Raw genomic sequence first — 12211 nt, forward strand, 5'->3', positions numbered from 1 at the left:
ATTTTTTTCTAGAATGACTAAGCGACCATGTCAATCTATGGTAGATACATATTCGACATTCCTTTGTTTTAACATAAGGCGAGTGAATGTACAGTTGGGACTTAGATGATGAACAATAGAAGAGACAGGGTGGGAGACACTGGTGCAGTGCATCAGGGGCTGCTGCGTGTTCCTCTGCAACAAGAGGTCCAGCTGCACCACAACAAAGAGAATGGCTCTGACTCAGTCCTATATGTTGAATACCTAAAGTCAGACCTTTTAAGATAGGAAACCGTAACAGATGTTTTCCTCTCGACAGCCCTGATGTGACGCAGCATCGACCTGCATCAACACCCTCACATTATGTTAGGACTGGATTCATTCTTTAGATTTTATTTTTCAGAATAGATTTTTAGGTTCTATATGTATTTTAGGGTTACTGAATGGTGCAGAACAACTTCTGGGTAGCATCTGTCCGCAAAGCTTTTGGCTGCAGTGCGTCTGGACACTTGGAAAACATGTGCTCAGACCGCAGGAGCCCAACGTGTCTCCGATTGGAGGAGTTTCTCCCCAGAGCTCCTCTCTGCCCTCCCCACCACTTCTTGGTATAATGTGCGTCTGGGAGGAAGCCAAACCCACATGCAATCATGCGGCTGGTGTGTAGGTACTTCAAGAAATACGTTAAGCAATTATCTGACAACTTCATATTTCCCCTTTGACATATAATGAAGCTACACTTCGGTTGAAACGTCCAACGACAAAGCGCAAGCCAACCACAGTGAGTATGTGTGAAATAATCGATCGGGAATGTATTTTTGGATATTGTTGTCAGTCTGAGAGGTCGCCTCGGCACGGAGGCTGTGTTGGGGGCCAATTCTCCACAAACGGGTCACACCAAGATAACACCAGTGACAACGCTACTTATATTTATGCAGCCATATCTCTGTTCCTGTGTGGCGATAAACAAGTCGTGTTTTTTTCTTCTTCTTTATTTCAGCGACATAGAGAGAACCCAGAGCCGCGCAGTGCTGTGTGGCTGTCCTGTGCGCGGACAGCCGGGGCCAGGCGAGACGGGAGGAGCCTCACGGCCCGTCCGGGGACGTGGTGCGCGCGCACCTCGCAGGCGAGTCCACACCGGGGAACGGACACAGTGCGAAGAAACCCAGCCAGATGAAGGAGACGATTTCTTTCACCATTTAGCTTGGGCAATATTGTTATTTCACATTCTCAGAGAGAGAGATGGAGAGAGAGAGTGAGGTTGAAGAGAGAGAGCGAGAGAGACGTTTCACCGGGAGGGAGGGTCTTCTGAATCCAATTCATTCCGGGCACCACGTGTCCTCAGAGCGTGGGAAAGAGGCGAGCTTTTCTTCCCAGCAAAGAAAGAGCAAGGATCAAATAACACGGTGCTGCAGCAGAAAGCTCGCGCTCCGCGTAGAGGCAGGGGCTGCGACCACCCGGACGAGGACAGGAGGAGACGCACAGAGAGCGGCTTCTCTGGGAGTGAGGGTGTCGACTTCACCCGGATGGCAATAACGAGACTTCAGGGTAGATGAATGTAACTGTGGTTATTATACAGTCTGCTTAAATAAAAAGAAAAGGCAATATGCCAGGACTCCTCTAAACTCCTGGATTTGAGCAGCACTATCGTATGTGTGTGTGTGTGTGAGAATATATATATATATATATATAGTCCTAAAACAATATCATTTGGCATAATTTTGATGTCAGAGATTTATTTTTCAGTAGTGTAACGTCCAATAAGAATCGGGCCAGTCTGCCCTGGATGGATCCCAACGGCCTTTTTCCACTGGCAACATCCATCATGCGCCCAGTTTATCAATCCTTTCCCACACCAAGTCTGAAATTGAGATACATTAATTGAATGAATAAATGAAAAGCTGAATTAAATGGAAATCCCTATTTTCTATAACCAATGGTAGTGTCTCCAGAGGAAGGTGTTAGAAAGTGGTGCCATTAGCCTCCTATAAAGGCGATACCGTGGGACACCTAAAGGGTTTACAGTTCAAGAATAACCAATAAACACAATTTCAGGATGCTCTTCTTGAGAACCTGTGAGTTATGTCTGAGATGGACCGCAATTCCACGTGAACCCCTCTGTCCAACAGTTTCTTGTTGTAACTACGACATACGAGAAGCAGTTTCAGATCCGACTCACACAGCTCTCGCAACAATGGACAGCGAACTTCACATATTAAGCCATGGACGGACTTTATTCTTAAAAAGTGACAATACTGCTGCTGCAGTCCTCAGAGCTAACGGCATTATTAACATTACTTACTGCAACAAAAAGCCCAAAGCCTTCATTTGGTCATACAATTGGCTAAAGGGCGTTCCATTGCTCCCATGTTGAAGTCGCGACCTGCTCTTCACACGTGTGATGTTGAAAATTGTCCAAAATCACCTCTTTCCAAAGTAACTTACATTTCCACAACTTGCTTTGATTACGATCTGGCAGCCGTCGAGTTCCCTGTAAACGGACCGCTTGGGAAGGTAGTGTACCAGGAATTTCAGCTTCAACACATGAAAGACTTGACATCTGAAAACTCCAGTTATTCACAGTAATCAGGTTATTGTGTGTGTTCTGGAGGAATGTGTTGCCTTTAAGTGCTCTGAGGAAGCGTTAATCATTGTCAGGGTCGCCGACTCATCCAGGTCCAAACCTGGGACTTCATTCTGCAGCCGCTGTGCTTCAAACCCACTGAAAACACGTTCACCTCAGGGATTCACAGGATGGCCCGTCTGTGGAGCTCACTGTGGCTTCGTATCAATTTAATAAAGTCAAAATATGTTTGTGGTTCTGGTTTCTTCAGATTATAAACAGCCTCAAAATGCACTGAACACCAGACCTTATGTAATTGCATACATTTCCACATTAGATCTTTTAAAACTCTTTTAGGCAATCTTACTTTCTGCAACACCACACATCCAATATGCAGAGGAGAGTTGGAAATAAAGGTATATGAGAACATGTGAAGGGATTCCGGCGGTGTGTGTGTGTGTGTGTGTGTGACCCGTGTGCTCTTCAGCCTCGGGGCACCAAACCCCCACACTGTCAGTGTTACACCTGATCATGCCGTCCCCTCTTATCCTTTACCATCTGTGAATGTAAAAACACATCATAGAATATCTGTACACTGACGGAAACAAAAGGGACTTCTCACAAGTAAAATGAAAAGCACTTTATTTCTGCATATTCAGCTTTTAGCTAAATAATAAAAAATGATACAGATGAAAACACAGAATAGAAATATACAGTATTAAAGACTGCTAAAAAAATGCCACAGAACTTAGCCTAGCTAATTTAAAATTAAATCATTAAAATAACAGGAAATAAAATAGCAACAAACTTGATAGTTTGATGATAAGCTTCCTTGGCGAGGGAAATTCCTTGAGTAATATTTCAAACAATCTCAATAAAATCCAAAGCATAAACCCCCATGAATGTGGTAGAGCAGCGAATACAATCACCAACACAACTGGATCACAGCTTGACCCGTCTTTGGTTCACTGAGCTTTAAACCTTTAACGTTAAACACAAAAGCTTTAACACGGTTGAGAATATGGGAGTCTGCTTTTTGGTTTGACAAATGTTAAAACCAGATGGGGAACAGGAAATCCAATTATTTCAAAAGGTTTTGAAGTTGGTGTTTCTCTTGTGATGTCAGGTGAATTCAGTCTCTACGCCTCTTTTTATTACACTTTTATCAATTAGAAAAAGGGAAAACAATTATGTCATTGGATTGAATGAAAACTCAGTTTTTAAAGTGTAAATTTAGGCTAAATATGGAAATATTTGAGGTCAGGTAAGGTGCAGTCGCTCGACAAGTGTCAGTTCTGCTGTGCAGCCGCAGCTGCTTCAGTGTCTGTTATGTGTAAGACGTCCTGAAACATGGAGAGGACGCGGCCAAAGTGAGAGCCTTCCCAGAACACCTTGCCACATCTGGTGCAGACATAGTAGAGCGGTATCTTCGGCAGGAGGGCAGGGGGCACGCTATGGAGCTGTACGGGTGCCCCCCCGGGAAAGGTCAGGGTGTCGGGGTCCAGCTCTGAAAGGGGGGCCCATTGACACTGAACATACCTGGGGATTTCAGGGGTCAGAATGTGACCGAGCTTGTCCTCTTCCTGTTGTGTGTGGTCAATGTCGTCCTGGCCCTGCAGAAATCCTAGAAACAAAATACAGACATTTCATGAAGTAAGTGAGGTGAGCCATACCCACTTTAAAACTACGTCAAACCGGAGACGTAAGAAATAATGGGAGACACATCCAAAGACATTATGTCACAACAAGGAGTCCACTCATGTTTGACTGACCTCTCTGTTTCAGCATCCTGACCATGTCCTTTCGGGGCACCGCTGCATACTGGTCACTGTTACACGCCTGGACAGACAGATAAAAACAGCCATTAAGGGTAGAAAGAAGTGTGTTCATGAGTAAAACATGGGGAAGTGGAAATACGTTAGACATATTGCAGCCTCATGAGATGAAGATTAAAATGATCTCTTCACATGAGATGAAGAGTGGAAGCTGAACACAACTGAACTACATGTCCATCCTAATGGCCACGGGCAGACACATGAAGAGTGACGATATTAGTTTGTGTGAAAAACCCAACTCTTCCTACAATGTCACTTGGGCGCACCTGAGCTGCATGCAGTGGGCGTGTTTAGTTGATCATTTTCTGTGGGCTGCTCATTGTTTAAAGTGTCAGGAGCAACTCGAGATGAGACACTGGGCTTGGAGTTCGGAGACGACCAGATTGTTTCACAAGTAGCCGGTCGACACACTAACTTTAAACCAAACAATCTAAATCAGTCACACTGCAGCCAGTTCCAAGATTGCGTGTCGGTGTTCTGCATCTGTTGCTCCCCACACCGTTCACCTGCATTCAACCAACGCCTGCTCAGACGCGATCGGCTCATAATAACCCAGACGACAAACGGAAACCAGAACGCTTCAAACACCGACATCTTGTCACGTCGCCGACATATTCTGGATACGAATGCAGAATCTTTATTGAGATTAAGCAGCGTTGGATGTGAAAGCCCAGGTTAACGTCATGAACAAGAGTGACCAGAGGTCACCTGTTAAAAAGTGTCACACCGTATAAAACCACAAGAGCACGACAACATGCGCCGCGTGTGGACCCATTCACACGGACGTTTCCCTTCGTGGTGGCTTTGGTGTGAAAGGGGCCAAGTGTTCCAGAAAGATCCGATCAGTGTGTGTGAGTGTGTGTGTAGACAGCGTTTACGCCTCAGTGACGCTCACAGGTCCGTGCGGTGCTGGCGCTCCTTGGTGAAGGTCTCCCTGGTGGGACATTAGTGACCTCTTGTTTGCCGGCCCCTAACGTGCACACACACTCGTCTGTAAGCCATCCTGACAGCACGTCAGTGCTAAAAGCCTTGTCAACACACCTGAGCTCCACCCAGCAAACAGCATTCCACTTAGAGGTGGGCTGTCAATCAAACCTCACAAAGCGAGATCCTTGACTCGCTTGAAGCCCGCTCGCTCGCTCCTCATCCAGGAAATGTTAAATGAAGACTGCAAATCAGAAACGCAGCCCGATGTCCCCCTGCTCTGTGAGGTGAGGTCGGCACAGGAGAGAGCGGCTAGACGCTGGAGGTGTGGGAATAGCAGGAGGTGTCATCTCCTGTCGTCTGTGGGAACGAAGCCCATCTCTCCGCCAGTGCACTCTGTATTTTCCTCTTTTGTATTCTGACACACGCACACACACACACACACACACACACAGACACACACAGACACGACAGTGCGCATAGACCGCATGCATGTACTTGTAAGCAGCACACACACACGGCCCACACATAGAAGTGTGGCGACAGCCAGGAAAACAGACCCAGCTATTTGCTCAGCTCAGTTTCCCAGAGCAGAGCAAGACAGAACCTGCTCTGACCTCTCAAGGCTAAGCCAGACGGGGAAGGCACACACGCACAGCATCGCACACACACGCAAACCTGGATGGAGGCGGCGTGCATCCATAATGAATCAAAACACGGCCCGGTAAAAACGCAGAATGTCCCGCGGAGATCCACAAGACGAGTGAATAAAACAAAGACGCTTTTGGAGAAAGTGAAATCATGCAACGTCAGGAAATACATAATGACGAACGTCAAAGTGACAAAATCACACATTATGGTGACATCAACAGACATGCATTCACGGTTCCCATGGAAATGGACGTGACGCAACGAGCCTGGTCCCAGTGGGGAGGTTTTATGGTGCCTAATGAACACAGACGGGAGCTCTGGGCCTTCATTTAGGATTTGAAACCCGGTCCAACCAGTTAATTTCTGTGATATATTTCAGTTTCTGGCTTGCTGAGGGATATGATTTTTCCCACAGTACTTGTTAATTACTGGAGCTTCTCCGTCACGCAGTTGCCCCCGAGAGCTGAAGGAGAACACTCGTATGGAGGGGCCTCCTCCTCCTCTGCAGCTCCTGCACGTCTATCGACACAGAAAGCATCAGGATGACGGCGGCGTCAAACCCATCGTAGTTTGGCGTGTTTGCACAGGCACACGACGTTTGTGATCATCCAGAAGCACGACATGTGGCGTCAGCCAGCACAGGGTGGACCTTCTTTTAAGTTGTTGTAGAAGTGCTGCACGCAACCGGTCCACACCGTCATCTTATTGACTGTTGTTTTGAAAACCTGAGTCTTTTGGAAACATCTCGAACCGCCACTCTCAAGCTTCTCAAACCCACGTCCTGACCAAGCTGCACCAATACGGGCTTTTCCTCAAAGGTAGACTGCATTTGCAAACACATTATATTTTCAGTGTTCTCAGCAGGCTGTTTTACGTTGTGGCCTTAAGATCAAAAGGACTCCAATAATGAAATAATCAGATGGTCTTATTTTGCATCATACTCTATGTAGTTGTAGGCAGTTGCTACATTTTCTTGGCCTTTTGTTCTTTCCGTTTTTCAGGGAACCTCCTGCATTCTCACACTCCGTGTGGCCGCGCCGGAGGAAGAATGCTCCTCGCCGTGACAACAAAGGCTATCTAAAGTGTGATACTGTGTTTCAAAGGATGGGAGGTGGTGGAACGAGAGGAGAAAGGGGGATAGTGGAGAGGAGGTAGGAAAGAGAGGGAGGGGAAAGAAGGAGGCAGGGGGGTGGGAGATTTTCCCCTCACGTTCTCACACACACACACACACACACTCACTCACACACACACACAGGCTCTGTAGGCAGCTCCCATGGGAAAATCCTCGACCAATCTCAAAAGGCGGTGCTTTTAGGGCCGATGTAGGTCACATGGTCAGAGCAGCCAATTGGGCTCAAGTGATTTGATTCAAATTGTGGTAACTCAGGTAAGGGGCAGCGTGGGAACTGGAGGGAAGGAGAGCGGGAGGGGAGGAAGAACTGCACCATCACTTCCCTTTGAAAGCGTTGTCTTTTTTTGTTATCTCAATGTAAATTCATAAAATCAAAGTTGAGGTTACAAAATACTTAATTCCACTGTCCAAGGTTGCTGTGATCTAAAGAATATACACAATACATTATTCTTGAAACTTCAGTTTGCCTTCCAAGAAAACAGAGATTCATGGTTTGCTTGTCTTGGACATTATGCCATATTGCGTTCTCCGTCATTCTGTTATAACGCGTAGCTGCCGATGTGAAATGTTGTCGGCCCGCTGGAAGAGGGACGGCCCGCTGAACCGGACCAAGCCGCCTCATCCTACTGTAAGAATGATGAGTAAGGAGAAGCTAGCTGGCAGGACGCGTTGGCTTGTTTCTCTGCTTTCCCACACAGTCCCAAGGTCATGCAAGGTGACTTGGATCCCGTTCAAAAGCACTTGACAATCTCACACACAGATTTGTACTCACAGCTGTAAACTGTGGAAAGGTTACCGTTTTCATTTTCTTTGGCTGGGCAGACGGAAGGAGAAAGAGTGGAAACATCTTGCTTCATTTAACACGCTGACATCATGTCAGTGTCAATCATTAAGTCAAGTGATGTTTGAGTGGAGAATAAAGGCTGAAGACCCGTTTGCGATCTGCCAATTAATGCTGCCGACTAAAGAGGTGAAATTATATTTACTGATTAAACTTACTGGTAGGCAGAAATTCGTTTGATTTGTAATTGATAAGTGGTTCAGTAACCTGCCTGGTTTGAACTAGCTTTATCATTTTGTGTCCTCGTGGGGTTTTTTTTAACCATGGAAACAAACTAAAGGCAGTCATTGTTTTGTAATGCTAAGATTTGTGACAAGACACCATCAGATTTGGAAATGCAGCCACACTGAGGTGACATGAGATAACTGCCGCTGCCCTTCTCATGTTGAAAACAATCTAAGCGATAAGATGAGGGGGCACAGGTAAATAATTGACTAAATTCAGAGCTATTGTTCATCGGAATTTACTCGAAAAGTGGGTTACTAAAAAATAAAATAAATAAAGTGTATCCTGTCGGACAGAGAGAGATGGGATTCCACTAAAAACACTGTGAAATATAATGAATTAACACATTATATCAACAGGAAAGAACCACGTTTTAAAAATATAACCCTTCCTGTATCTACTGTCCCGAAACACCTGGTGTCGGGCCACTTTGCTGCTGCAGCAGGAGGGAAATACTGCAGTGACCGAGTGACTGCATGTACTTTCCCACAGTATCCTGAGGGTATCTGGCCAGTGTCTCAGCCCGACAGTCTGAGGTAATTACCAGCTCGGTTAACTAACCATTACCACCTGACAGCAACCTGAACTTGGACCACAGCAGAGCCTGTCTGGGCTTGACATCACACACACACCTTCCTCTGACTCACCTCATTCGCACACATGAACAAACATATAGACTCACACTTACTTTGCAGGCATGCAGAAGATGTAAAAACTCACATGCAACTCTCTCACACGCGCACACACACTCTTCCCCTGACTCACGAGGCACCCACTCATTTCACCTGCAAGTCCCATTGTGTCCTTCCTGATGTTCCCAGGGTTGCATCCAGTTGTGTTGCGTACAATCGGACTGTGAACGCCTGCTGTTCATTTGAATGTTGTTCATAAATGCATAGAATGTAAACAATGTGTAAATTGGCCTGCATTCATTCCACATATTACAAATCCAGTTAACTTCAAGTCAGCGGAGACAGATGTGTTTTAGTCTCTGTGTCAAGTTCTTTTATTATTTCAACACTACCTCATGGACCCTTGTGCTCTACTCTTCTTTTTCTCTGAGGGTCGAAGGGGCGCGACCCCCTACGCCAAGTGCACCAACATCCATTTATTATTGGCAATAATAGTTTTTCTTTTTGAACTACCAGGTAAACAGTTTATTTCCCTTCATATTCTGCTTTCATCTCTTCTCAGTAAAGTCGTACATGTCCTACATTTATAAAATGCAGCCTCTACTAGCATATACAGTGATACTGTCATCAATTAAGTGGTTGTATTATGACTTATTTATTTAAATTGGAGACACTAACATGTTTATTGAAGTATATTTGTCTTTTTACAGCATACTTGGTTGACTTGATTATACAAAACATTTATTTAGTTTGTATCTATTAAACTGCAAACATGTAGTTTGCATATGATATATGACACGAGGGTATGGTGGGTCGAATGACACGTGAAATGTATTATATTGGTGGTTTCATTCTTAATTCTTGTGACAGGTCATCAGTAGTATTTCTCTGCCCTTCAGAATACGGTTAGTCCCGCCCCCTCAGTCGGTTGAACTCCTGCTCAATCCCTTTCGGTTTCCTTCACCTGTCAACGTTGTTTTCCACTTCCGACCGTTTTCTCACCCTTCACTTGGCCTCAACATTTTTGCCTTTTCTTTCGCCCCTTGGTTCCCTCTTCAGTGGAGCTCACTAAAAGGGGTAATGAAGAGGATAATAGTCGGGAGTCTAGCAGATAACAGTCGAGCCGTCACACAAATAGCACTAATGCTTTCCCTTGGCTCGGCACAGTCGGTTCATTCTGGGTTTTACCCACTCAACCTTCAACCTCGACCTCCATCTCTCTCTCTCTCTACCGACTGCACCGATGTCTTCCCTCTTGCTCCAAGTCTTGCTTGAAGCTCCATCTACCCCCTTCCAGTGTTCCCTTCAATCTCCTTCTCTCTAGTTGTCGTTCACCTCTAACCTCCTCCTTTCTCTCCATCTCCAAGTACCCTTTTTTTCTCTCTCTTCAGACGCCGGAGAGCTGGGGCCGGTCTGAACCAAACAGCCGGGGAGAACAACGTCCTGAAAAGGTCCGTCGACAATGCTGCTCACTGGGCAGTGGGGTTTGAAGAGGGATACAAACAGCTCATCTCAGAAACATAGAAAGATGGATTAAACAACCAGCCACCCTCTATTGATATGTTGCTTTTTTGGATTATGAGTTGAAATTAAAACAGCCAGACTAAACATTGTAAATTGGGGGGACAATGTGTAAGGCGGCACATGACATCCAACACTTGCCCTAATGGGCTTTTCAATTGTAGCAGTTAACTCAAATGTCAGTGTTAGGTTGAAAACTGACAAGTCCAATTTGACAGAAAATGTATCTGTAACTATTTATCGGTTTATTTTGTAGTTTATTAAGCAACAATTACACATTTCTCCTACACGTCCAGTAGCAACCAATTGTGAGGATTACCGTTTTTTCTTTGTCTTTTAAGAAAATAAATTGAATGTCTTTGGGTGTTAGACAACACAATTCTTATGGTTGTGGATTTAATGATTAATCAAGAAAGTAAACAGAAGCTATATTGATTATGACAATAATTGTTAGTTGCATCTCTAATCACATGGAACTTGCCAAGGATCCCTGGTCTCCTTCTAGATGTGTGATTATCTTAATTCACATTAATTATATTCATGCATGAGCCAAAGACTCAAACGGTAGCAAATTAATTCAGATGACATTTGTCGCCAAGCCAATTACTATGAATCATCCTCATAATATGACTTTGCTCAACTGCTCACTTAATTTGTAAAAGCAATTGACGGTCATAAAAAAACACCAACAACCAATTGGGTAGACTTTCTTTAAACGCAGAGACTGCCGCTAATGATAAGTTGGAAAGACTGAATTGGAAGGTAGAAAATAGCTATGGGACAAACTGAATTATCTGCATTACGTTGAAACATTTTCCTAGAAGCTGTAGTTTTTTTAATGCCAACAAATGAATTGTTACATTAGCATCACGAAGCATACAATGGATCGTGGATAGCTATGTAGTAGGCAGGCAGCAGGAAGCTTGGAATATGGATCGTGAACGCCAGAAAAAGGCACGAGGGCAACGAAAAGAAACCGCAGATGAGAAATTGCCTTAAGTTACAGAAGCCAGAGAAACACTTGAGCACCCTTTGGTCTTAGCCTGAGAAGTCATAAATAATCCTTACTTTATACGTGAAACAAAACAGACCTCTGAATTGTTCTCACGACCTATTGAACACCTAGAAAACTGAGAAAACTCCCCAAACCCTGGGACCCTTCACTACCGGTCTTCATTTAGAAGACACACTTGTTGAGGAGACAGATGGTGGCTGCTGCGCTGCTGTCATACGTGCAATAAAGACAACCGGTGCTCTCAAACATAAAGCTTCTCAAACATAAAGCTTCCACGCAATTGTTAACATTTGTCTTTTCGAGGCCGACATGGTGCTCCGAATGTCACCCCGTGCCTTCAATGCACCCATTCAACCCAATATCGTTACGACATCCACAGCTTCCCTCGACATGCGCTAACAGTTCTCAAACTGTCACTACACCCACACACCAAACTGAAGTTCCACCCACTCGACCTGAATCCATCAACCTGACACACACACACACACACACCCCTCCGTCATGGGAGAGCATAGATTCATTTGCTCAACGTTTATCGCCGCTGGCGCATACTTCACTTCACCCTGCAGCCCCCCGCCCCCCCCCCCCACTCCGGTGTTCACCTTTACCTTTCATCTCTACTCTTCCTGATGTAAAGGCACGCAGGCATGCAGGGAATGTCATTGTAATGCAGAGTGATTCCTCCACGCTACATTGACAGTGGTGACAGTGGTGGCTGCCACTGCTGGTCTGTTCTCTCGCGAAGAGCTATGAGGAAACGAAGAGGGAAACACTCTCACATGGCTTTTGACAGACAAGGTGTCAGAGTTGGGTTGGGTACCCACAGCTCATTTTTCAGACTGGCCTTCTAATTGGCAAATTCTACAGTTTGAGGCATACACCCATGGCCAGATTCA

General features: G+C 45.2%; 1 protein-coding gene across 1 annotated transcript in view; it reads right to left on the reverse strand.

The window, feature by feature from the left end:
* Positions 1–3164: 3164 nt before the first annotated feature.
* The window catches only part of exd3 (exonuclease 3'-5' domain containing 3), a 36965-nt gene continuing 27918 nt past the window's right edge, over positions 3165–12211 (reverse strand). Inside the window, exons 20-21 of the mRNA XM_056433132.1 lie at positions 4312–4378; positions 3165–4163 (exon numbers count right to left, since the gene is read on the reverse strand). Coding sequence (XP_056289107.1) covers positions 3829–4163; positions 4312–4378 — 402 coding nt within the window. The 3' untranslated portion in view covers positions 3165–3828. The remainder of the gene's footprint in view (positions 4164–4311; positions 4379–12211) is intronic.

Source organism: Pseudoliparis swirei, chromosome 15 (assembly GCF_029220125.1).
Source record: "Pseudoliparis swirei isolate HS2019 ecotype Mariana Trench chromosome 15, NWPU_hadal_v1, whole genome shotgun sequence".
NCBI classification, from domain to species: Eukaryota; Metazoa; Chordata; class Actinopteri; order Perciformes; family Liparidae; genus Pseudoliparis; species Pseudoliparis swirei.